The sequence below is a fragment of the Diabrotica undecimpunctata genome, chromosome 4 (genome assembly GCF_040954645.1).
Source record: "Diabrotica undecimpunctata isolate CICGRU chromosome 4, icDiaUnde3, whole genome shotgun sequence".
In the NCBI taxonomy this organism is placed as follows: Eukaryota; Metazoa; Arthropoda; class Insecta; order Coleoptera; family Chrysomelidae; genus Diabrotica; species Diabrotica undecimpunctata.
Genome location: NC_092806.1, coordinates 128502073 through 128529496, shown reverse-complemented (window position 1 = coordinate 128529496; position 27424 = coordinate 128502073). Strand labels below are relative to the sequence as shown.

Here is a 27424-nt window from a genome sequence, read left to right as displayed (position 1 = left end):
AAATTATCTACTAAAACGTTCTTTCGGGGGTCATTGAATAAATACAATATGAATGTAATGATAAGATAAGAAATAAAGGTCAAATTTATATCCGAATATAAATTACAGTGACGATAAATTCAATGTTAACGTAACATTATTTAAAATATTTATATACATTAATTAATATATATTTTTTGATGCCATCTTAATATTAAAATATACAAATTTTATAATTTCATCTGCAGTTTTATTAGAAAATCCGTCGGCCATCTATAGGGTAGTAGTTCAACTATAGCTGTTTATGATCCAATAAAAAAAAGCAATCTATCCTATGTAGAATTGACGTTTAGATGACATTCTGTCACTGTTGTCACTCAAAATAAACGTGCAGATTAAGAATTATCTGATTCTGAATCCCACGAATTTCGTTGGTAGAGTAGAGGACTTACATCACATGCTGTGATTACGTATATGTGCGAGTGAATTCAGATTTGCAGGCCACTGATAACCAGCAGCTACTCTAATTCACAAACTTCCTATACGGTTAAGTACGACCTCTCTCACCTTGAATTCAGACATGTAAGTTTTCTTTAACTATAAAAACTCATTTGCTTTATATAACCAACGAGATTCTGTTCTTTTTAGCCCCTCAGTGAAAATGGCATCTATCAAATCTTTGAATTTAATAGGAAATTTAAACAAGGTAATCACCAGAAGATCATTTTCAACAACAAATGCTGTAGCCTCCAAGCCAATGACTGTCAGAGATGCTCTTAACTCAGCCATGGACGAAGAAATGGAAAGAGATGAGAGGGTGTTTATTCTAGGTGAAGAGGTAGCTCAATATGATGGAGCTTATAAAGTAACCAGAGGTCTTTGGAAAAAGTATGGAGACAAAAGAGTCATTGACACACCAATTACTGAAATGGGGTTTGCTGGTAAGTTACTTTTGAATATAAATGTGTTTGAAATACCATTGACTGATAAGTTCCTCTCTATTTTGTATTCCAAAACTTTGACAAAAGAAGATTCGTAACAGAATTATTGTTTAGATAACTTTCTAGACATTAAGTGTGTTAACTACCTAATTTTTTTTGTACTTAGCATTTTTAAATGTTATTGTCATTCATCTGGAAGAAGATTGTTACATAGGACATTTATTAAGTTTTGCTTTAATTAGCCATTTAACTGCCTTAAAGTGTTTAAAGATGGAAACGCTTTCTATGAAAACTTATTATGGTATTAGAAATTATTAAACGTCAATTTGGATTTCTTTTAAAATGCCTTTAATTAAGGAAAATAAGAAGTATTGTTTAAAAAATGTGTTCAGTTGTAAAAGGTTCGTTCAGTTACAAAGTACCTATACTAGTATTTTCTTAATTTAATACTTTCGCCCAATATTGGCCATAAAAAAGATTATATATAAAATGATATTACTTTAAACACATTGTTTTTAGGTTTTGTAAAAATTCAAATAGCACCTAGGTAAACATTGCCTTTTTCTATTGGCGGTTAATAATCTTTTTTTGTTGCATGCCTTGTTCACAGGTTTTTAAACCTTTTTTTTAGGTCTAGTTTTTGTCTTGAATTAATTATTAGCACTTGATCATAATCACTTTGTTTTAAGAGAGGTATAACCAAAAGAATATTGGGATTTAACATAGGTAATTACTGTAAAATGGGATAATTTTACATTTTGAGGCACATTTGAGGTCAAAAATATAATTACTATTTCATTTATTTTATATGGTGGCCCAATCTTAGCTGAATGAATAATATGCCTGTACTTATCCAGTATATGTATTGGTATATTTTATATTGTGCTACTTGTATTTGTGTCTTCAAATGTGTGCCAATTTAGTCTTCTTATCTGCTTGAATTATACTCCCATGCTGTTCTGACATGTATATGTAGGCTTTAACTTTTTATATTTTTTTTTCTCTGCAACATGATTGATGCTGTCTCCTTTAACCATGTACAATTTGGTACACAGTCCTAGTAGTTAATGTATTATAGGCTTATAGAATGAAAAAAGTATGGTATTAAAAAATAACATCACTAAACACACATTTTGACATTGACACGCCAAACAAACAAAAAAGTCTAATGTCAGTTAACAGAATTACAGTCAACTGAGTAACTGAGTTTAATAACATCATCATTGGTGGGATGACCCAAGTTGAGCCCTGACTTTCCTAACCTTATCATATGACCATTCGATCTTATTCCTGGCAGCTTGATGTCAATTGGCACTACTAATCTTCCTGTCATCTTCATCTACATCATTGCTTCATCTCAATTTTGGTCTTAATCTTCGTCTAGTTGTGTTGGGATTTGCCAATAGAATACATTATGTAGGGTAGTTTTCACTTGCTCTGTAAACTGTACTGGTTCAAGGTAACCTGTTCAGGTTAATATAAATAAAATAATTATTCTTCTAATTTTTTGTTATTTTCCTTATTTCTTAGTTGGTTATTTTCATGTTAATATTTGCCATTTCATCCCAGTATATCAAATAATACTGACACATTGCTTCTTTAATTGGTTATTTATTTTAATGATAATCCGTTTTGTTTATTAGTTATCCTAATTCCATGTTTAAACTTTATTTGATATTGAGAGTGAGTAATAAACTATCATTGTCGTGTGGCCATTCCTCAGGAGTATCTGTTAGACATAAAATTTATTATATTATCTATTATATTATCATACAGTGGTTGATTATCTGCATTATAGTTTTGCCAGGTAAGAAATCTTCGGATTTCTACTGTGTTTGTTATTAGATGGCGTTGTAACATCTATATATAATTATTTTTATAATTATTTTATTATAACGGGAGAGATTTGGTTTCAATGCAGAACTTCTGCATTAGTCACTCTAAGAAGACCTAATAAGGTCAAAATACATATAAACTTACGGCAGGAGCACTGCATTGAAATTAAATCTCAAATGTCTTTCTGCTTTAATGCATTAATTTATTACTAATATAACTAAAACTGCAGAACAAACAAACAACTAGCTACTGTGCTGATCTCAGATTGTTAGTCTAAGGTCTCCAGTACTCTATGTGGGATAGACTGACTGGGGAAGCTCTCATCACTGTGACATTGTATCCTATGGGTATATAGAACCATAAGTCAAGTGTGAATAAGGTATAACCAAATAAAACCAGTGGATTACTTCAGAACATGATATAGGGTCTGCAGCTATGTCATTAAGTGTAGATTTGTTAATTGAACATCAATACACATACTCACGCCAAACACAAAATACACATGCACACCTAAACAATGCTCAGTCAGAAAATCGCAACAGACACCCACACCACAACCTACTCATCATATTGTGAGATTTGTGATGTGACTACTTCCCACTGACTACTTTGAAGTGTAACATCATCATGCCTAGGGATGCTTGGCCCAGGGAGAAAAGTGTTACCTAAGTGGTGCTACAACAGGAGCCGGAAAACTCTACGAGATTATAGTTTGGCACAGTATGGGCATACTTCCATGTCTGCTCACCCAAACTACTGGGAAAAAATAGGTACAAGACTCTGTCTTTCTCTTAAGTAGGTCTCAATGACAATAATCAGAATCCTACAGGTTTAATTCAGCACAGTATGATAGCTTTCACATAACTTACTGGAGTTCAGAAGAAGGTATACTTGATGTAAGATATACATTATTGAAGTGCAGAAAGCAGAAATGTAAAGGCTAAGATCTTTGAAAACATCTGTCAATAATGTTTTACAATATATCATTATTTAATGTATTCAATTTCAAGTAATTCTTAATAAAAATAAGTAGATTTTAATATTCTAATAAATCAATAGGAGTTAATACTACTGGATTTTACTCTTCATTCTAAAAGTTTTTATTTAATACTGTATGTATAGAAAATTTTTGCATATGTCTTATTTGATATTTCTTTAGTGCTTCTGCTTGATGGTCTTCCTAATCTGTTCTAGAAGTGGAAATCGAAATGTCAAAATAAATGTATATTAAACTGAAATTGTGGCTAAATCCCAATAAAATACTAAAATGTCACAAGAAAATAGTTTCCCAACAATATCCCATTTAGTTGTTGTAGATAAGAACACTGTTAAGGCAAGCTATCATTTAATATGCATTTTCTTTTTCATATAGTTCAGTTCCTGCATATGTTGACATTCTAGTAACGATTTTATTATCAACTCAGGATACTACACTGACATTCACATTGTCTATATTGGCTATTTTCTCTACAACATGAACTCTCTCTCATTTCTTTAGTTCTTGACTGGCATCACAACTCTTGGAGCATGATTTAGTCTTACTATTCCTAATGGTAAATTACCCTCTTTAGTTAGATATATAATAAGAGGTTTGCTGGTGAATCAATTGTCAAAAAACCACTTGTAATGTTAATGTTTTGGTATCGAATTTGCTAATTTGACAATCACATTGCTGCTCATACTAAGATTTGGTGCCCTTGGAGGTCTAGTATTACTTTGGGAACAAGCAAACAAATCAAAGTCATAGTTAAATCCCTAAATACCAGTCAGCAAAAAGATTTGAAGCCCCACATCGAATTTCAATTTTTTCTCTCTGTAACAAACATTTTTAGCACGAAAAAGACCTCAAACTTTGAACACTTTTTCAAGTGGTTCAGAATTTCTACAAGAATAATACACAGCTGGCTATCTCGCTGCCAAAAAGAATCTGTATCTAGAATCAGATACTACTACTAAGTAGTTTTTTAGAATTAGATAAAAGATGTCATACTAGTTTAAAACATAATTACGAAAAAAGGTATTATTTTAAGTGGTAGGCTTACAAAAAATTTAAACAAAATGTTTGCAAATTCTCTATTGGGTGGGGTTAGATATTTTTTGCATAATGGAGTATATCTTAATTCTCATGAATATATTAGGCAGTAAGACACTTTGTTTGACCATAACAAATAGCTGTCTCTTAACGAATGATAAACAAAGTTAATTTAAAAATAGTAAATTCTTGGTTTTTAACCTATTTCTTATTTATCCATATAACCGATATAATCTTTATAATTAATGTAAATGGTGCAATGTCAGCGAACTCATAAAATCTTAAGCAATATTTAAGAAGTGTCTAATCTGTTACTATATAAAAATAAGGTACTTGTCTATTGATTATCATTTTTTCATGTTGTTGTGCAATCAATATCGAATTTAAATATCTCCAAAATTCAATTTTATATGCATGAAGAAAATATAGTGAAGCAATGGTAAAAGGTTTAAAAATCAACAAAAACTCTTAAGAGCTATACATTGACGCACATATTTTGACAGTAGTAAAAACTGTCTTTAGATAGTATAAAAAGTAATAAATTAATGGTTACTACAACTGTAGACGAGACATAAAAGAACGCATTGCCAACCAGTGTTTAAATTAAACAATGTGATAGGACTATGCCATGAATTTTTTGAAAAATGTTCATCTGAAAAATGGAAAAATGTCTGCGAAAACGATTCAAATCAAAGATGAATTTAGCAATAAACAAAATTATTATGTAAATGCATAATAAATTATCCGAACCCTACTTTCATCATTCACCCTGTATATAGCAATATTTTTAAATTCTTACTATTGAGGTAAAAACTTAAAAAAATGTTTTCCTTATTTTTTAGGTATTGCAACTGGTGCTGCGATGGCTGGTTTGAGGCCCATTTGCGAATTCATGACTTTTAATTTTGCTATGCAAGCAATTGATCAAATAATCAATTCTGCTGGCAAAACTTTCTACATGTCAGCTGGACGTGTAAATGTACCAATGGTGTTCAGAGGACCTAATGGAGCAGCTTCTGGTGTAGCTGCCCAACATTCCCAATGTTTTGGAGCTTGGTACGCCCATTGTCCGGGATTGAAGGTGAATAAAATTAGTATTTACAGTAAAATAATCAGCGATGCTTCTTCTTCTTCTTCTAATGGCGTTACAACGCTTTGTGAGTCTTGGCCTGCTTAACAATGTTCTTCCATTCTGTCCTGTCGGATACTTTCCTTCGCCACTGCCTAATGTGGCTCTGAATCAGCGATGCTGGGCCCATTGAATATCAGCATTTTTAACATCTATATCAATGAATATTTTGGTGGTTACGTATATATATTAACTTTCTATAGTGAATCCATTCGGAGCAATATAAGATGCTAATAAATATTGTTTGAATGGCGTTTTTGAAAAAAAGTTGTTTACTTTGATTGTCAATGAAATATGTTAAAACAAAAAATCTGTATTCTGTAAATCTGTATAAAGCGTATTTTTAAGAATAACAAATTACTGCGTCTGCAATTGGAAGAAGTGTGTCATTTTTGACTGCTTTAAATTGTCCAGTATTCTATCTAACATATTTTCTAAAGATGTGAAACAGTTTTATGCTTCTTCATTTGCGTTTTTTCTTTGGATAAAGTTTCTGACAACCTTTACAACACTTTCCACATCTTGTCTATTAGGACCTATATTATTAGGTGTGAATGGTCAACCCCCTACAATAACACTTGTGAATCATAAATTGTAATTTTCCGACTAAGAATCATAAATTGTAAGAAGTTTATTGCGGACGGCAGTTAAAAAGGGTATTTATTTATAGCTACAATCGGGCCAAAACGTAAAAAACACGTTTTTCAATTTTATTTTCTCTCGTTATAAGCAAATTTACCTCGCTATAGAGGGTTATAGTTCAATAGAAATTTCACGTTACATCTAATGTACCTCGTTATAAGCGAAAACTCATAATAACGGTGTTCGTTATAGAGGGAGTATACTGTTTATATATATATATATATATATATATATATATATATATATATATATATATATATATATATACAAAACTCAAATATTTGGGTGTGCAGCGGTCCGCTGCACACCCAAATATTTGAGTTTTGTATTCTATTTGATCAGCGTTGATGACAAGCGTTTATCGCTTTTTCACGATATATATATATATATATATATATATATATATATATATATATATATATATATATATATATATATATAAAACATCGAGAAAAGGAGTACGACCGTAAATCCAAAATAAACTAAATTTATTGAAGACGTTTCGCTTTCTGCTCAGAAAGCATGATGCTTTCTGAGCAGAAAGCGAAACGTCTTCAATAAATTTAGTTTATTTTGGATTTACGGTCGTACTCCTTTTCTCGATGATATATATATATATATATATATATATATATATATATATATATATATATATATATATATATATATATATATATAAAACATCGAGAAAAGGAGTACGACCGTAAATCCAAAATAAACTAAATTTATTGAAGACGTTTCGCTTTCTGCTCAGAAAGCATGATGCTTTCTGAGCAGAAAGCGAAACGTCTTCAATAAATAGATGAAGTAGCCACCTTCTTTGTCTTTTATTTCTCCACTTTGACCGAAAAACCCACCACTCTTCGAGTGTACCTTAGTTTATATATATATATATATATATATATATATATATATATATATATATATATATATATATAATACGAACAACTCAATTTATATATTGGACAGAACTTTTGTATCAGTTTTATTATTGATACAATTTTGATCTTTTTTTGTGTGAATCATCTCCAATATAAGTACATCTTTTGTTGTAGTTCTGTTTTTTTTTCTGTACGTTTTTAAAATCAAAAGAATGGCTATTTTCTAGAGAATGTTTAGCTAAGTCTATAGTTTTTAATTGGTTGGTTTGTACATTATGTTTGTGTAACATCCTTTCTATGTAGATATTGGTATGTTTGCCCAATATTCGTTAAGTTGCAATCCTTACAATTTACTTTATAAATAAGATCACTCATCTTAATCATATCATATCATAAGATCTTTAGTAACATTCGGTTTACATTTTAAAAAATATTTTCCGGATGTTTTTGATGATTTATGTCCACCATTGATGTCTTATTTTTGACATTTGTTCGGAGATTCTATTAATCTATGGTAAGTATATCCTTACCATAATAAAAATGTATAACCTATATAAATATAATATTTATATATATATATATATATATATATATATATATATATATATATATATAATCGCTGGTTTTAATATTTATTTATATATTTATAATCGCTGAAGATTAGCTGGCGTCACATTACCAGATCTCACGTTTCTCTAAAGATGGTCCCAAACATGTTCTATTGGATTTAAGTCCGGGCTGTAACTTGTAAATTTAGATACCTCTTGAAGGTCTCTGTAACGATTCTTGCGACGTGTGGGCTAGGTTTGTCATGCATTAAAACAAAGTCATTACCAATAAATGGGGCGTAAGGAACAACATGCATCTCCAAAATTTCTCTAATGTACCTATCAGCAGTTAAGGATCCTCCATCTAGCTGTACCAATTCGGTTTAACCCCTAAGAGATATTCCGCCCCAGAGCATAATAGATCCTCCTCCAAAGTTTGTCGCCGGTCGTAGGTTGCATTGAAAATAACGCTCGCCATCTCGTCTATAAACTAGTATTCTTCGATCCGAAGTGTATAAACAAAATCTTGACTCATCCGTTAAGAGTATGTTACCCCAGTCGTCGATATTCCAGTTTACGTGCTCTCTTGCAAATGTTAAACGTGCTATACTGTGTTCCCTTGTAAGTCTCGTGGCAGTGGCAGCCACTTTGGCCCTAATTCCAGACTGTCTTAAGATATACCTAACAGTTTCTGAAGACACACGTACATTTCGAGTCTCGGCTAAGTCATGTTGAAGTTGACTTGTAGTCACATGTCTTCGACGCAAAGCCTGAAGGACTAAAAATCTATTGTCCTCGTGCGTAGTTGCTCTTGGCCGACCTGTTACAGCTCGTCTTTCATAAAGACCAGTCTCTCGGTACCTTACTACCACACGTGATACTGTCGACGGATTTACACCTACTAAATTTGCCACATATCTCTGACTCCTTCCGTCTTCAATGAGGGAAATTATTCTAACCACTTGATCTCTCGTTAAATTTAAATTTATGTTGTCACGACCTTCCAGACTCAATATTTAATAGGAAATTTTAAATTAAACGCAAACTGTATACGTTTTACAAAGTAAAAAAAAAGACTGATAATATGAAAACCATGTATTTACAAATTTCTTTTAATATTTATTCTAGCCTTAATATTTTTAAGGGCCAGAAAGAAATAATTTAAATTAACCAAATGATGTCAGAATTATTTGTAATTTTATAAGTGATGCGATACTATTTTGGCGGAGTACATATTCACATAATATTGATAATTTTCTCCAAAAAGATATTTTAAAAAACTGTATTTCGTTTGAAACATTACTTGTATGAAGTATATCTGATAAAAATGTTTAAAAAGTACAGTGCGGTTTGATTTAGAATATTCAAACTCACCTAATCTCAAATACTTAAGCTACCGACTATTTTCTGAAGAGTTTAAATCATTATTAACAAATTAAGATAAACGAAATTTCAAATTAATAATTATGATAACAATTAATGAAGGTCTTTTTTAAATTCTAAACAATTTCCTAAAGTACCCATTTAATTTGCAAAAAGCATGCCAAAAGATAATCTTCAAGGTAACGAGACTAATATAATATAAGACGAATTAAAATATGTTACAAGTTACGAATTATAATTCAAGTGTAAAATAAACGCAACAGATTAATATTTGCCAAAATTTGAGGTGTATTTTTTATTTTATTTCAATTTTTTGGGAAACTAGACAAAATGACTGATTTTAACTTATAAAATTTTTAGTTAAATGCTTTCATCCTAGTCACCATACATAGTTAATTAAAGCATTGTTGTATAACAGTTATTTTCAAGCACCCTGTGGAATCATTTCGCAATAAAATTCTTTCAGTATGCCAATTTTTATTAAGAAATATTCTTTTCGTATATTTTGTTTTTTGTTTCATTTCTTTAAGTGCATTGGTTCATTTTAAGGGAAAAATACCGAACTTGTCACCAAGTTGAAGAAGTCCGGACTAAAGGTTGAAATTAATGGTTAGTGTCACCAGCAAGGCTGTAATTTCCCATGTCACATTTGCACTGGAATAATGTGCTGATGAATTCAGATTCTGCTTACATTCTCCATAGCGGTGAATGGATCTTGGAAAGACCGTCCACCGATATATTGAGAGGATATTAGTCGATCGTGTTGTACCTTTTTTTTGTATTTTTGTTATATTAACATCTAAGAACTTTTACAATCTATCTTACATTAACAACGATAATTAAAATTGTTTGTTTTTACAATGTCAGAGATGTATAAGGTACAGTGACCAAATCATCAAATATATATTGACTTGTTTACCGATCATATAAGCACATACACAGATAAGCGACACGAAAACTAAAAACGACATAAAACCGGCACCAAACTACATCCAAACAAATGGCTGGCGCTGTTGAAAGTATAACTTCCATTACAGTAGACACTGTCATGATCACTGGCATGTACTTTTTCTTACGAGTGAATGTAATATGTGTAGTGAGTGGTTTACTTACTTTAATTCTCTAGAGCTTAAACCATTCATTAGTTTTATTTAGATGTAATCGCAGACTCTCTTATGCTGTTACTGGATTTCCATGAGAGCTTAGGAAAACAGTATTATCTGCAAATTTTGCAATATATCAGGTAGAGGATTTTAGTTCACTACCTTGATATACACTAGATAGGATGGAGTAGAGTTTTTTGTAGGCTTCGTTTAATTTATACAGAAGCCCCGTTTGCCACACCTTGTCAAAAAAAGGCTGCAGTACAGTCCCATTTGCTTTTGAGTCTTATTGATGTTTATGTTTTGTGCACTTGGTGTATTGTAGCATGTTGGTTGCTCAGTCCGAGTTGATGGTCAAATATGAGCTCCTTTTTGTCCAATATTAGCGATCTTTCTCAACAGAAGTTTTTAATACTCTTAGAAATGTCTGTAAGTTGACTAATCGGGCGGTATGATATGAGTTGACATCTTTTGGATCTTTACCAGATTTTTATATAAGTATAGTGTGTACCACTTTCCATTGCAAAGGGAAGTAATGCAGATTTAAAATAGCGTTGAAGATTATAGTGATTATGATGTAGCAATAATAAGTTAGTTCTTAAAAGACCAGTCATAAGGTCGTAACCCGGCGCCTTATTGGGTTGTATCCCATTATTGAGTATGTGTTTTATTTGTTTAATATTCAACCTGGAGATTGTTAGTTCCATTTGATATGGAGCATTGGGATTCAAAGACACTGCCCTGGTAAATGCAAATACTGTTACTACTGTCACCTTCGAATTTCGATTTACCTTCGAAACATTACATTTACTTTACATTTACATGGTCTTGTACACCTTTAATTTCTTCGTCGCCTTCCATAATGAATAGTTTGTATGTTTAAACGGCGTCAAATCTCTCCTGTTTTTTCTTATACCAGATTTTTAAGTCTTCTGCTAATTCTCTTCTTCTTCTTAGTTTAGACGAGATACGTTAATCTCTGACACTTGGTCATAAGACCTTTATATCATACCCTGGTTTTTTAATTAAACTCCAATAAGTCCTTTGGTCTCAACGAAGACCAACAATATCCTTATTTTAGGATCTCTTCTGGTTTGATCCTCAGTTTGAATTCCTTGAATTCCTGCCTCCTATCACTTAGAACAAGAATACTGTAGGATGTGTATGGCATTGTGCCTCTTCTTTCATTTCGCATTTTCTGTACCATGGTTACTTCATCTTGAAGCAATTTAATTTGCTTGCCTCATTGGTTGTCACTTGTAACAATATATAATTGCTTATAGGGGGTTGAAAGGGGGGACTGAACTATTAGTGAGCTGGAGGTAGGGTAAGCAAATAAACTGAAATAAGATAAGATAGGGTAAAACTCAGATCTGACTCATTTATATTGACAATTCAGACATACATTATACATTTTAAAGTAGACGACTTTAAAATGATATTGCCAATATTGTAGAGTTGCGCTCCTGGGACGACTTTACTTATAAGATTAAGTAAGATTACTTATAAGCATTCCATTGAATCCTATGTTCATTATCCCATGCGTTTGATAGATCTCAAATATGTAAACATACATGGGATAATGAACATAGGATTCAATGGAATGATTCAAATATAGTCCTAAAAGAAACGGATGGTAAAAAGAGAAAAATGAAAGAATGCTAAATGAGACCAATTGTGTCGCAAATTCCTCGGCAGAATGTAGTAGGATCTGGTTACCCATATTGAAAGAGGAAGTTATTAATAGGACAATACCATTATTAGTAGGTCAGTAACATATAGAGCATACATCATTTATGTTTTTTAAATAACAAACATATAAAATCAGAATTTGGTGTTTATTGAAGGTAAACTAAATGCACGACCAAATATTTACCATGTCGGGATAGTATTATGGGGTTTTTTTCCTGGTTTTTCCCTCATAATTTACTATGGAATCACTAACAGGAGAATTTTACTGTCATCATGGCATGTATTTGTCTTTCTAAAGACGAATTACATGCTATGATCTTTTCTGATGGATATTCTCATGTTAAAGGTGATTTCATGTAATCGAATGAACTATCTTATAAGTAAAGTCGTCCCAGGAGCGCAACTCTGCAATATTGGCAATATCATTCTACAGTCGTCTACTTTAAAATGTATAATGTATGTCTGAATTGTCAATATAAATGAGTCAGATAAAATTAAATTATTAGAAGAAGTTTTCACTAAGTAACAGAAAAACAAAAATTTGTTTAATTTACTAATGTTTGTATTTTGAGAACGATTTCCGAAGTGAAAATTGAAACGTCAATAAACGTACTTTAATCTTTAATTGTGGCTTATTCCCATTTAAATAGTAATTACTTCATTTACTCAACACTACACAATACAAATTCTGTTAATAAATCTCCATATCGCTAAAATTAGTGATGTTTTATTTTTGTCCACTTGCATTAAAATCGCTCACCATGTGCATAGACAATTTTATCTTATGCAAATGAGATTTGAGTGTATACTTGAATAATATGCAGAACAAATCTAGATGATTGTAAGATATTCTGTCATCAACTACATTGTACGACCTATGCCCTAATGATGTATCATATATGTTTTCAGATGTATTCAGGTCAATCTTGGAATATCTTTTATAGGTTATTCATAGTTAAAGCTCTATTGACCTTTTTATTATTGTTGTTGTATTATTGTTATTAATTTCTTCGTGTGTTTTTAAGGTTATTTCTCCATACAATTCTGAAGATTGTAAAGGACTATTAAAAGCAGCCATTAGAGATCCAGATCCAGTAGTGTTCCTAGAAAACGAATTATTATATGGTGTTCAATATCCGATGTCCGACGAAGCCTTAAGCAAAGATTTTGTACTACCTATAGGAAAAGCTAAAATTGAAAGGCCAGGTAAAATTGAACGATTTTTAGCTTAATTTTTCTACAAATGGGATTTGATTTTTTTTTCACTACAAACCAGTTATCTTTAATATTAAGTAATAAAAGAAGACTCACTTTTAAAACTTAAGTTTGGAAAGCAGTCACAAAAACCGTGTGTCAACATGTTTCCATGAAAACTTTTCATTCTAATTGCAACACAACAAACGATGGACAGTGTTTGAGGCATACAAAATCAACGAGGCCGCGTTGCTCAGAATCAGTAGATCTGTGGGCATGGTTCTTTGGAATTGTTAGAGAAATTAAACGATACAAAATTGGTACATACCGGTTATATTTATTAATAGCTGAATCATAAATTTGCTTTTCACAATCTTCATGCAGATTTAATAAAATAAAAAGACCATAATTCTCATTTAATTATGACATTATCATACAAAAAAAATAAAAAAAAAATAACACTAATGCACTTTCGGATTTTTCACAATAATACCATTAAACACTGACACGTTTTTATCGTTAAAAAAAATGGTTTGACCAAATGTCTCCATAGACAATTTCATCTTTCATTCATTTGTTTCCTGAAATAGAAAAACGAGCAAAAAAAATATTATAACTTACAGTTTGTCCTGCTTTTACCACAAGTTCCATAAACTGCAAACTAAACACCGTTTACCGGCATATTGCAACTCAGATCTCTGAAGACAAATTAGAAGATTATATGGAGGTTCCGATCTAATTCTCCGCTCTTCGTGGCTCTTAATTTTTTTTTAATTTTCCAGCAAATATTTAATCATTTTGTAGTATTACGTTGACTGCATACTGTTACTAACACTGCTGCCCAAAGATACAATTGATCTCCAAAAATAACGATGTTTTCAAACAAACAAAAAACAATCGAAAAGCCAGTAATGACCAGCGGAAAGCTCCCTGACCGGACTCTTTGTTGCCCAGACGAAAAGTGACTCGGAAGAAAAATTCCTTCTCACGATTCCTATTGTAAACAAATGCTTAAAATGTATTTTTACGTTTGAAATTAAAGCGTTAAATGGGAATTGAGATATAAAGAGAAATGTTTTATTCGGTGTAATTAAAACTGTATGTATAAATAAACACTCATAATACGTCTCTCCAATTCGGAATTCAAGGGTTATAGGTTTTTTTAAACATTGCACAATTTAAAAAATAATAAGGTAATAAAATATGTTGATATTTTATTATCTTATTTTATTGTCCCATATGGACAAAATTGAAAATGTTTATTTTTAGGGCATATTACAATACTTTTTCGTAGTCGTAAATGGGAAATTTTTAATAGTGATTTTTTATTAAAAAGATTACCACGCCACTGTATTTCGAGTGCCTCTCATTAGCAAAGTACAAATTTACGCGTCAACCGTACAAATTTTAATAATTTTGGACTACTTGAGATATTTTCAAGGTCGTACCCGTTTAGAAAATGCACAAGATCTTATAATGAAGTTCGAGAAATTTGAATTTCTACTGTAACAAATTAACAGCTTTTATCAGCATAATATTTAATGACACTATCTTCATTGTAAAAATAATTATTAGAATATTTGTTGGAAAACTTAATTTCAATTTCAAAATTTTTTTGTACTCCGAACTCTACAGTGGCGAGATATACCATGAATTGGCATTGTAATGCACATTATGTCCATCTGGTTTGGAGTGGCATATATATATGTTTTAGTTAACCAGCAATCGGTTCCAAACTTTTTAGCAGTGTCGAATTTACCTCAAATACACTGCCGAGCATCAAATTAGGGTCACCCTGTAATTTGAATTTACTTTGGAAATTATTATTCTTTTTTAACTATGTTTGGTTGTAACATAGTTCCCTAATGAATTTCTTGAAAAAAATTGTTTCGATAAGCCTTTGGGATGAAAAGGACCCCTAAACCTTAAAACTATTATCAGCATAGTTTTTGTTTCTGTGGTTTTAACGTCATTTGTATTAAATTGTTTGTGTAGTGTTGTTACTGTCAGTGTATTGAAATTAACATAAGTGCTGTTGTGGCGACGTTACAAAATGGCCACTTTCAGCGCGAAACTACGAGAAACGTTGATGTAAGTCTCTACAGTATACAACGAGTATGGCGACGGCACGAAGATACCGGTCTGCTTACTCAAAGACCTAGTTCAGGTCGAGGCAGAATTATAACAACTAGAGGTGACCACTTTGTCGTTTCTAGTGCTTTGAGAAACCGAACGCTGACGGTTGTTTCACTTTGAAATCATCTGCAAGAAGTGAGAAATATAAACGTAAGTGAATGGACAGTTGGGAGGCGACATCAAGCTGCTGGTTTATCTTCTCGAACTAGAGTAACTGGACCGTCGCTTTCCCATGAACACCGAATTTCCAGAATGAAATTTTACACGAGAACACTTGGATTAAACAATGCAGGATTGTAGATTCTGTCTTACGGGCTCAGACAAACGTGTAAGGAAAATGGACCATTGACTGCGCATAGGTACCTGACACAGCTTCTAGAAGACCATGTTTACCGTTTATGGTTATTTTTGGAAACGACACAACATTTATTCATGATAATGTACGGCCCCACACTGCTCGGATAGTTACTGGTCGTCTTAACCAGGTTGAAATTACACAATTTGTTTGGCCTGCTCGCAGTCCAGATATCAATCCCATATATCATATTTGGGGTGAGATGAAGAGACGTTTACAGAGTCATGTGTCGGTCCCCAGAAATTCAAGAGAGATTCGCGAAATATTGGTGCAGGAATGGAACAATCTTCCGCAAAATGTGATCCAAAATCGAATCAGAAGCCTGCCTCGTCCTTTGCAAGATATTATCACTGCCAGAGGAGGGAATATTCGCTACTGGATTTCTTTTGTTTTAACAAAAGCAGATCAAATTAAAATTGCCCCTTTTCAATATTGAGTATATCAAAGGAAAATTGTTCATTTGTTCATTTTGTAACAATTAATATTTGCTTATAGGGGGTTGAAAGGAGGGACTGAACAATTATTGGAGACATGATAAGCAAATAAACAAAATACAGCAACAAACCGGTGATTATCTTACTTTACAAAGACTGCCAAATAGCATTTTGAGATTAAATCACCTCCTTCTAATCAAAATTCATGGAATTAAACGTAAATTTGCCGATTTTTAAAACTCTGTCGAGAACCATGTTTTCCCGTTCATACCCCAATTTGTTCTCTCCTTACCGCCACACTCGACTTCGACTGCACACAAATCTCTCCTTGTCAAACTTGTCTGCATCTCCTCATACTAGTTTTTACTTCGTAGTTAATCTGGATTTCTCCCTTTATGGGAACTTAAATAAATTAAAACGCGTTTAAAACCAGGTTTAACTCGATAGCTACGCAGTATCTATTTTTTTAGATGACTTCTCAAAAACACTTGGGTGAACAAACTTCAGGTCTCTGTGACGTATTAGCCAGGGGTTTTTAAGTATACAAATTTCAGACCACTGTTACGTACCAGCCAGGGGCGTAACAAATAAATTATTATATATTTTTATATATTTAAATATTCAATATATAAAGGAAAATGATCATGCTACAATTTTCATTAATTTCAATAAACTTTGAAAGACAAAACGACGTTTTCTTTAAGCATAATAATTTCTAAAATAAATTCAAATTATGGGGTGACCCTATTTTTATGCTTGTCAGTGTAGTTTTTCAAAATTATCAAAATTCTCTTTTAACGAGCCTTGTCAAATTTTCGACCACAAAAAACATTTTTTTACAAAAAACATATGAACTAAAAAATACAAGGGTAGATGAAACCCCACTACTCTCAGCTAGGTCTTCGATTCTTCATCAGACATTACCCACGATCTTTTACTTACACATTTCATCATCGTTTCAATTATAATTGATTGCTTTTTTTTTTGTAGGAAAACATATAACATTTGTAGCTCACTCAAAAGCCGTAGAATTGTGTCTCGACGCTGCTAAAGAATTAGCTGGTAAGGGCATCGAAGCCGAAGTTATTAATCTCAGAAGTCTTAGACCATTAGACACAGATACAGTGGCGAAATCGGTATCTAAAACACACCACCTTATATCCGTTGAGTTAGGGTAAGTTGTGATATTTATAAAGTATGATATTTACAGCGTAACAAGTAATTTTTCTGTAGCTATATAGTTATAGAAAAACACATCAAATATATATATAAAATTGCTAATACATGGGTAATGTATAGTTGTAAAATATGAAATATAACTAGCCACTTTATTCTTAAAGTAAACTAGTATTTATATGAACATTTTTCAATAAGATCCCGACAGTAGTGTTTTTAACCGTTCTAAATTAAAGAGTGGTTTCAAATAGTATTGAAGGCAACTTCTGCTTTGATCTCAGCTGGCGTTAATGCTTTCAAATATGTCTTTTCTTTATCACTTGTCCTAAATGATTTTTTGTAACACATGAAACACATGTGGTGATTTCACGTATATACATATTAACGACACATCCCTATTTTTGAAAAGATGACGACACGAATAAGGTTAAGCTTGTTTTGGAAACTGTTGGCTGCCAGAAAAAGCCAATCACCTTCTACATAGTCGGCAAAGCGAACCAACTATTTCCCCGAATAATAAAGGTAGTAATGGGTTCGGAATACCACGTTAAAGATATTCTGAGAAATAAAACAAAACTTCTCGAGAACAAAGCCTCGGAAAAATTCTAAATAATTCACGACAAGACGCCCATCCAACAAGTACGTTTAAAAGAACTCTGAAGTGAACTAGAAATTCGCAAAAATAACGGTGAACATGATTTAACTATTAAATACATCAACGGCACTCCCAGAATCATGAAATTTCGTTTATAATTTTTCTACCGACAAATTTAATGACTGGCTATTTCTGTATACTAATTTAGATTCACTTTTCGCTAAGTTTGACGAATTTGTATGCACAGTGCAACTTCTTAAACCGGACATTATTTGTATTGCCGAATCCTGGCTTAAACCCTCAATTCCTGACTCTCTGTTAATATAACTGGATATACAATATATCGTAAAGACAGAGAAAATCGGTAAAAGAAATAAATTAGACTTACTCACAATCAATTTAATTTTACTACCAAAAAACGACCGGTTTCGCTTTCTAAAATTTGCAAAGCATCTTTAGGTCAAACGTTACAAAGTGAATTAAATACTGAAATTATAAAAAGCCCATATTAGGGTGCTGTCCTATAAAGATATAGATAAAAAAAGTTATAGTATCAATTAGGGACAAACAGAACACAATTAAAAGGACAAAACAGACATAAAACATTTTTCTACAAGATCAAAAGAGAACTTTCTTATTCTATTTTTCAAGAGTTTTTGAAAGCTGGAATAACCTTAATGATAACATTGTCTCTGCTCCCTCTACCAACTCGTTCAAAAACAGACTTGACCGATTTGGATAAGGACTTTTAGTTATGAACATTTATTCTGTGCGATTGGTATTATTTGTTGTTCGTGAATTTGTGAATTAAGAATATCAAAGTATTAAGATATTTACTATGAATGTTCATATTTTAAGGTTATGTTATGGATTTATTAAAACTTGAATTATTTTTTACTGTATTTCAAGGTATTTTGTTGTTGTTTTTATCGGGTTATTTCAAAATTAATCAATAAGTCATTGAATTTAATTACAAAGTTAAAAAATATTTCAATTCATGTTTTAATCTTTTTTATGTTCTAGTGATTTTATCCCCTAAAAGACTAAATATATTTGTTTTCTCGTAGTTTAAATAGTTAATAGTAGTTTTGTTGTCATTACTGAAAAAATCAGTAATACTGAATATCTTCTACACGTGTTTACTAGCCATTATATGCCCAGATCTAAAAAATAAACTTTCTTTCTTTCTTTCTTTGTTTCTCCCCTTCCTTTTACCCTAACAGGGTGTCGGATTTGGGCTAGCTATTTTAATTTCCATTTACCCACCTCTTCCATTCTTTTCTGTTTCCTGCCATTATTTTCAATTCCTCGAGTGATCTTTGTTTAAGTTTTCCCGCCTCTACTACTTGCTGTATCCATTTTTTTCTTGGTCTGCCTCTTTTTCTTTTTCCGATGTTTTTTGCATCATAAATTTTTCTTGTTATTCTATTGGATTGCATCCTCATTAGATGCCCATACCAGTTCATTTGTCTCTTTGCTATTTTGTTCATTATCGGTTCCTGGTTGGCCATTCTCCTAATAGTCTCGTTGCTTAATCTATCCCATTTTGTCTTTCCAACTATCCTTCTTAGATGTCTCATCTCCATTGCGTTTATCCTGCTCTTATGTTTTTCCAGAATTGTCCAGTTTTCACTTGCATAGAGCACAGTCGGTATCACTATTGTGTTATATATTTTTATTCTTGTTTCTCGTGCAAGTTCTCTTTTTCCCATTATTGGGGCTAACGCATAATATAACTTGTTTGATTTCTTTGCTCTATTTGTTATTTCCCAGTCTATTTTTCCATCATTAGTTATTATACTTCCCAGGTATTCGTAAGTTGTTACTATTTCCAATTCTGAGTTTTTACATTTTATCTTTATTTGGTTATCTTCCTTATCTCCTTTGCCGCTGATTATCATTATCTTACTTTTTTCCTCGTTTATCTCCATTTTAAGTTCTTCTATTTGTTCTACCCATATATCCATTAGTTTCTGCATTTTATTCTCGGAATCTGCTATTAGTACTATGTCGTCTGCATACATTAAGGACTCTATTGTTACCGGTTGTAATCTGCGGTAACCTATTATTGTCTGTAGTTGATTAGTTCTGACTCTAGTGTTTCTTATCAATTCGTTCATTACTATTATGAATAGCAAAGGGCTGAGACTATCTCCTTGTTTAATACCTCTCTTCCAATTAAATGCTTCCGATCTTTCCCCTGTTATTTGTACCCTTCCTTTTACCTCTTTGTAAGTACTTTCTATAATTTTTATCAATGCATTAGGTACGTTAATTTTCTTAAAGCATTTCCCTATAAAAAAATAAACTTAAAAACTATTACATCATTCAAAAAACCTTCTTTTAGACACTCATTATCACAATTTGATAGAAAGGTTTCCACAGAATGTTATACTAAAACTTAAGCCTTCATCCATTATCAAATATCCTTAGTAGTTTACAGGATAAAATCAGTGGCAACGAAAAAAAGGGGAAAATATTAATCTAAATATTTTTCAACTTCGTAAATAAATTCAATGATTTATTGATTTATTTTGAAATAACCCCAATAAAAACAACAACAAAATACCTTGAAATACAGTAAAAAAATAATTAAAGATTTATTCATACAATAACATAACCTTAAAATATGAAGATTCATAGTAAATATCTTAATACTTTGATATTCTTACCTCACAAATTCACGAACAACAAATCGCACAGAATGAATGTTCATAACCAAAAGTCCTTATTTATCTTAAAAGAAATAAAAAACCAATATTTCCAACTTCTTATGGGACAAATACACACAAATTAGAAATGTTTGGAAAAGTTTTTAAAACCCCCTCCCATTGTGACGTCAGACTTAGGAAGTACATAATAATACTCAAATATTTAACAGAACTTTGCACTAGATACGAGACATTGTTTATTAAGATATGGTTGGGTACTTCTTTACATTTTCTTGTAACAATACATAATTTGGTTTTGGAATAAGTGATATTTAGTCCCTATAGGTCAACTTTTTTTATAATTTTTTAAAACAAGAACAGAAATAATTTTATTCCATAAGTGATTTATACCCTAGATTTAGTTAACCAGAGCTTATAATCTTTGTTACTAAATTTTTTAATAACATTTAAAGCTTGATAAAGAATTTGCAAATGGAGGCGTATATTTTTCGTATAATCGGTCAAAAATTCACGCATAATCATTCAAATATCAAGAATATGGAAATATCTTATCACTTAACATAGCCACTTCTAAGTTTTATGATTTTAATTAAATATTAACAGTGAATTTGAATCTTATTCATATTTAAGATGCGAGACAATTATTTTGACCACAATTTGTATCGGTGTAGGCACTTAAAGTATTTTTTAATCAGATTAAATGTTCTTTAGATAATTGTATTGTAATTGTACAGTCTAGACATCATAATGAAGTATTCATAAGAAGGAAATAACTTTAAAGAGTGTTGTCCTGATTATGTTAACAAACCGATCTCGAGGCAGAAGTCCTACTAGTTTCCTACAGTATCTCACCATGGCAACAAATATTTATAAGATTCTAATAAGTGTAATAAAAGAATGATAGTGAATAAAAAATTTGTCTTGGTACTAATGTTAACAGGTGTTCAAGTGAGACTAGCACCTGATACCACATGATGATAATAAATATATTGAAAAAGAAGATTAATATATATGTCTTCTAATATATTTTCATGACTTTCATTAGTTATGAAAAAAACTTTTGAAGATATTTTGACTACTAAAAAATTTTTGTGCAAATTCAGAAAAATTCGATGAAGATGAAATGAAAGACATATGTTACAGATCAGTCTAAGTCTGAGAAAGAGAAATGGATGTGTCCAACGTATTTTCATCGCTGACTACCTATTTATAGTATATAAAAATGAAAAATATTATAAAATCAACCAAAGATAGGAAACATAACCACAAAAATTATGTATAATACAAGAAAATTCACAATGCCAGAAGGAAACAAAATTAAGGAAAAAAGAAGAACTAGATAATAAATATGAAAGTTTTAATCCAAGAAAATTAAGGATTCTGTCGGACTTGGATTCAAACAAGAAACAAACATGTTAAGACATGAAAACGGCACAATAATCATAAAATTAGATGAAAAACTTATAGAATAGGTCACATCAAAACTATAGAGAAAACTAACAGTAGTCGTTAGATCACATCCAGACTGTATAGAAAACGAAGGTTTTTTTTAAGAATCTTAGTCTACACCAGGGGTCACTAATTATATTCCCTGAGGGTCCGTTTCGAAAACCTACTACACTTCCGTGGTCCGGACACTCTACCAGCACTAAACCAGGCACTGGCGTAACCGAAGGGGGGTTACCCAGAAACCCTCGAGTAGTTCCTCAGTCAGAAAATTATCAAAAAAAGACGCTAAATTACACTTCTATTACCCTAGAGAACAAGCTGGATTTAGATCGGGATACAACACTAATGACCACTTACTAGTGATAAAGAACCTGGTAGAGAAGTCTGCAGAATACAACAAACCATTGGCACTAATATTTGTCGACTACGAGAAAGCATTCGATACCATAAGCCATCAGAAGATGTTAAAGGCATTGACAGAATGCCGAATAGACTATCGCTTCGCTAGCATAATCAAATATATCTACCAAAATGCTACAGCTAGCGTAAGACTATCTGAACAGGAAACAAATAAATTCTGTATATAGCGATGAGTGCGGCAAGGAGACATCGGAGAGACCAAAGCTATTCACGATACTTGTCAGAAGGTACATCTGAACGAGCATGGTATCAACATAAATGGAGAGAAGCTCAGTCATTTGAGATTTGCAGATGACATCGTCCTTATAGCCGATTGTATGGATGATGTTTGAAAAATATAACATCCTTCCTTGGAGGTCGGACTAAAGATTAATATGAACAAGACGCAAATAATGACTAATCTGGTGCTAAATCGAAATATTGCTGTTGATGGAAGGGATATTGTGCAGAATACATCGTATAAGTACTTAGGACATGAAATTCGGTTGGCGGAGATAACCAGACATGTGAGATCCCACGCCGCATAGGATTAGCCCGGGCAGCGTTTGGTAAATTAAACTATGTATTTAAATCGGATCTACCCATATGCCTCAAAAGGAAAATGTTTGACCAATGCGTGTTACCTGTACGCACTTATGGAGCGGAAACATTAACACTCACAAAAAAGGTAGTTAATAAGATTCGCGTGACTCAGAGGGCTATGGAGCGCCAGATATGTTGGTTGTCTCTCTGAGAGAACCGAATCCCAAACAAAGAAATACGTCGTAGAACAAAAACAACAGACGCCATCGAAAAAATCGCGTCGTTAAAATGGAATTGGGCAGGACACGTCGCCAGATTATCAGACAACCGATGGACAAAACGTATTTTAGAGTGGAAACCAAGACAAGAAGCAATACGGAGCAGAGGACTCCCACCAACTAGATGGACTGACGACCTGAAGCGTGGTAGCAATAACTGGATGCAAGCCGCACAAAACGGAGACAGATGGAAAGACCTGAGGGAGACCTATGTCAAGTAGTGGACGCATACAAGTTGATGATGATCTTCTTCTTAGAGTGCCGTCTCCCTATGGAGGTTGGCAATCATAATGGCTATTTTTATTTTTGAACTTGCTGCTCTAAACAAATCAATCGATCTGCATTAATACCAATCACGTAAATTCTTCAATCATGAGTTCTGCCTTCGGCCAACAGATCGTCTTCCTTGAATCTTTCCCAGTATTATGAGTCTCAAAATTTCATATTTTGGTCCCCTTATCACGTGGCCTAGGTATTCCAGTTTTCTGGTTTGTATAGTGGTGATTAGTTCTGTTTCTTTACCGACCCTCTCCAGTATTTCTTTATTTGTAATTCTATTAGTCCAAGATATTTTTAATACTCTGCGGTATAACCAGAGTTCGAAATCCTTGAATGTTACGTAGTCTGATCTCCAAATTCAGATTTTTGCACGTTAGGAGTGGCTTCATTCGTATAAATGCTGCTCTGGCAATTTCTGTTCGCCTGTTTATTTCTGCAGTATGATCATTGGTTTCATTGATCAAAGTTCCCAAGTACTGAGATTTTTCTACTTGTTCTATCACGTTACCATTGATTGTCAATAGGTGATGTATATTTTGTGGTCTTTTTGTAATTAGCATGCACTTCGTTTTTTTAGCGTTTATAGTAATTCCTATCTCAGCACTATTCATACTTAAGCTTTCGATAAGATATTGTAGATCTTCTATACTCGTTACTATGATCACAGTGTCGTCTGCATATCGTAAGTTGTTAATTAATTTTCCATTAACGGTAAATTCCGCTTTGATATTATTGAGCGTGTTTTGGAAAATTTCTTCAGAATATAAGTTGAACAAAAGTGGCGATAAAACACATCCCTGTCTAACTCCTCTACAGATTTTCATGTATTCTCAGTGTTGCCCATCAATTTGAAGTATGGCACTTTGGTTCCAATATGATGTTTGCACTATATTTATGATTTTACTGTCAATGCGCTTGTTTATAAGTATTGATATTAGTTTTTCATGTCCTACTTTATCGAAAGCTTTTTCGTAGTCAACAAAGCACAAGTGTAGATCAACGTTTACATCCCGACATCGCTGAATCAATATGGTAATGGAAAATAGTCCTTCTCTAGTGCCCATTCCATTTCGAAACCCGAACTGCTTCTCGCTAATATCCTCCTCTAGCCTTTCGTATATTCTCTTATGTATTACTTTCAGCAGTACTTTTAAAGTATGACTCATGAGCCTCAGTGTTCGATAATCAGAGCACTCTTTTGCTACTTGTTTTTTATGGATGGTTATAAATGCTGACTTCAGTCACTTTTGTTATATTATTCCCGTATCGTACACTGTGTTGAATAAATCTGCCAATACTTGGCATTTCATCTGATCACTGGTATTTCATCTAATCTAGCTGCCTTATTGTCTTTAGAGTTTTTAATAGCATATTTGATTTCATCTATCGTGATCTTCTGTCTCTCTAAAGGATTTAATTCTTATATTTTCTGCATTTCACCTCTTTCATCTTGGAAATGTTCTCTAACGTACTCCTCCCATCGTCTTAATTTCTCTGATAAATCTATTAGTAGTACTCCTGTTTTGTCTTTTATGTGTCCTTGCTGTCTATTTCGACCCATTCCAGTCAATTCCCTTATTTTTTTTGTGCATATTTCTCATATCATATTTTGTTTCTAGTTCTTCTATCTCTTTAAATTGTTTCATCAAATAGATTTCCTTAGCTGTTTTGATTTTTTCCTTAATTATTCGTTATATTTCTTTATACTTCTGTAGATCTTTTCGTTTATATTTCCTTCTTTCTTCCATCTGTAATAGTATTTCTTCTGCCATCCACTGTTTTTTAGCCTCTGACCTATGCTGTATCAAACTTTCTTGAGCTGATTTCAGTAATGTGTTATTTTATATTATACCACTTTTTATTTACATCCATAATTTGTTTGTTATCAGTTAGTGTTTTTTGCATATTAACATTCACATTATTTTTTAATTCGTTTTTTTATTTCTCCGTTTTTTAGCATTCTTACATTAATTTTCGGTTGTTGTTTTCTGAGTTCAATTATTTTTAATTTTATTTTCACGTTAGCAACTAACTTATTGTGGTCTGAGTTAACATCTGCTCCAGGATAAGTTTTAACTGAGGTTATAGAGTTTTTATATCTGCTATTTACGAGTATAAAGTCTATCTGGGGACTGAGAATATGGTTTTCTGTATGTGAAGGAGACGTTTATGTATATAGTCTTCTCAGGAAGCTGAAAGCAAGTATTGACAATTACTATATTATTTTCTTGGCAGAATTCTATGAGCCTTTCTCCTCTCGTTTCTAGTTCTTAATCCGAACTGTCCAACTATATTTTCAACTGTACCTACTCCAATTTTTGCATTAAAGTCTCCTAAAATGTAAGTAATATCTCTAGATTTTGATATTGTGCAATTCTGAATAAAAATTTTCGATCTCATCTTTGATCTTATCAGCTGTGGGAGCATGTCTATGCATAGACATAGACATATCAGATGTGGGAGCATAGACATGCTCCCACAGCTGATGATGATAATGATAAATAAATAAGATATAAACAAAATTGTTGAAAATATGCCCGTTTTTAGCATTCTAGACGATAATAGTACCTTAAAGTTAAAGGCTTATTTTGTCATAAAAAATATTTAATTTAATATATCAAAAATCCTAAATATTTACAGATGTGTTAACATATTACAACCGGAATGTATATTCTAATTATTTTTTAGTTGGCCAACATGTGGTATCGGCGCTGAAGTGCTCGCAAGAATAATGGAAACCGAAACATTCTTCCAACTAGATCAACCTGCCATCAGGATCACAGGAGCCGATGTTCCTATGCCATACGCAAAATCCTTAGAAGCCGCCGCTCTTCCAACGCCCAAAGATATAGTCGACGCAACGAAAAAGCTATTGAAAGTCAAGTAGATCTCTTAGAATTATCCAGTAACAAAATCATCATAATACATCCGATCAACAACAAGATGAAACTGCAAGGAAGAAAGTTCAAAGTAGAATTCTGAAGGCATTAGATTCAAATGAAACTTTTTGATGTAAAATATGCCATAAGTCCAATTCTTTAGGATAGATTTTTAGTTTTTTAAGTTTTAAATGGGCCTTTGGGTTCGCTTATAATACAAATACTAAATTGAATTTCAAGATCCAATTTTTTGGAATTTGGTTATATAATTAATATGCCGTAAACATTCTTCAGAATTAGTATGTAATGGCATATTCTACATCAGTTAATATTGTAACATAACCTCAATTTTTCTCAGGTAAAACTTGCAATAGTCAATCTTTAAAATACTCAAAAACGTAATTTTGCTTACGTCGAGAATAGGTTATCTCTGCAACAAGAGGTTGTGTTGAAAAGTATTACGCATAAAGTTATTAGGTCAAAATCTGTGATATACGAGGCACTAGAAATTGCGTCTTAATTTGTGTTTGGTAACTCGTTATCACTTTTTATATATTTTATGAATTAATTTCCTATATTTTGTATTTTTATTTCAGTAGGTATTAGTTTTTCTTTGGGACGCAATTTAAAAATAGTCTTTAATTCTAATCACTTTCTAGTTACCTTGTATATCTCGTGTTGTAATGAAATTGTGATTGCCTAATTGAAAATAGCATTTTATTTACAAATATTGCACAAATTACTCAATTTTTAAATTTTTGTCTTTTAATGTTTTGTTTTGTTGCGTACCTTTATTTATCCAATCAATTTTACTTGATTAATTCCTCGCATGTAAATTATCGAAAATAAATTATTATTTGTTATATATA

At 32.1% G+C, this 27424-nt stretch overlaps 1 protein-coding gene across 1 annotated transcript; it reads left to right on the top strand.

Annotated features, from left to right (window-relative positions):
- The first annotated feature begins 370 nt into the window (after positions 1-370).
- Positions 371-27424, top strand: Pdhb (Pyruvate dehydrogenase E1 beta subunit). The gene is made up of 6 exons (XM_072530214.1): positions 371-561; positions 628-920; positions 5631-5869; positions 13192-13372; positions 17276-17459; positions 26365-27424. Exons 2-6 carry the CDS (start codon positions 641-643, stop codon positions 26561-26563), a joined length of 1083 nt encoding a protein of 360 aa, XP_072386315.1. The 5' UTR covers positions 371-561; positions 628-640; the 3' UTR covers positions 26564-27424.

What these genes read in the sequence shown, in the direction of transcription:
- Pdhb (XM_072530214.1), top strand. Translation starts at nt 641, where the DNA reads ATGGCATCTATCAAATCTTTGAATTTAATAGGAAATTTAAACAAGGTA. An exon ending in TACTGAAATGGGGTTTGCTG is followed by an intron (nt 921 to 5,630) that starts GTAAGTTACTTT and finishes CTTATTTTTTAG; the next exon opens with GTATTGCAACTGGTGCTGCG. An exon ending in CCCATTGTCCGGGATTGAAG is followed by an intron (nt 5,870 to 13,191) that starts GTGAATAAAATT and finishes TGTGTTTTTAAG; the next exon opens with GTTATTTCTCCATACAATTC.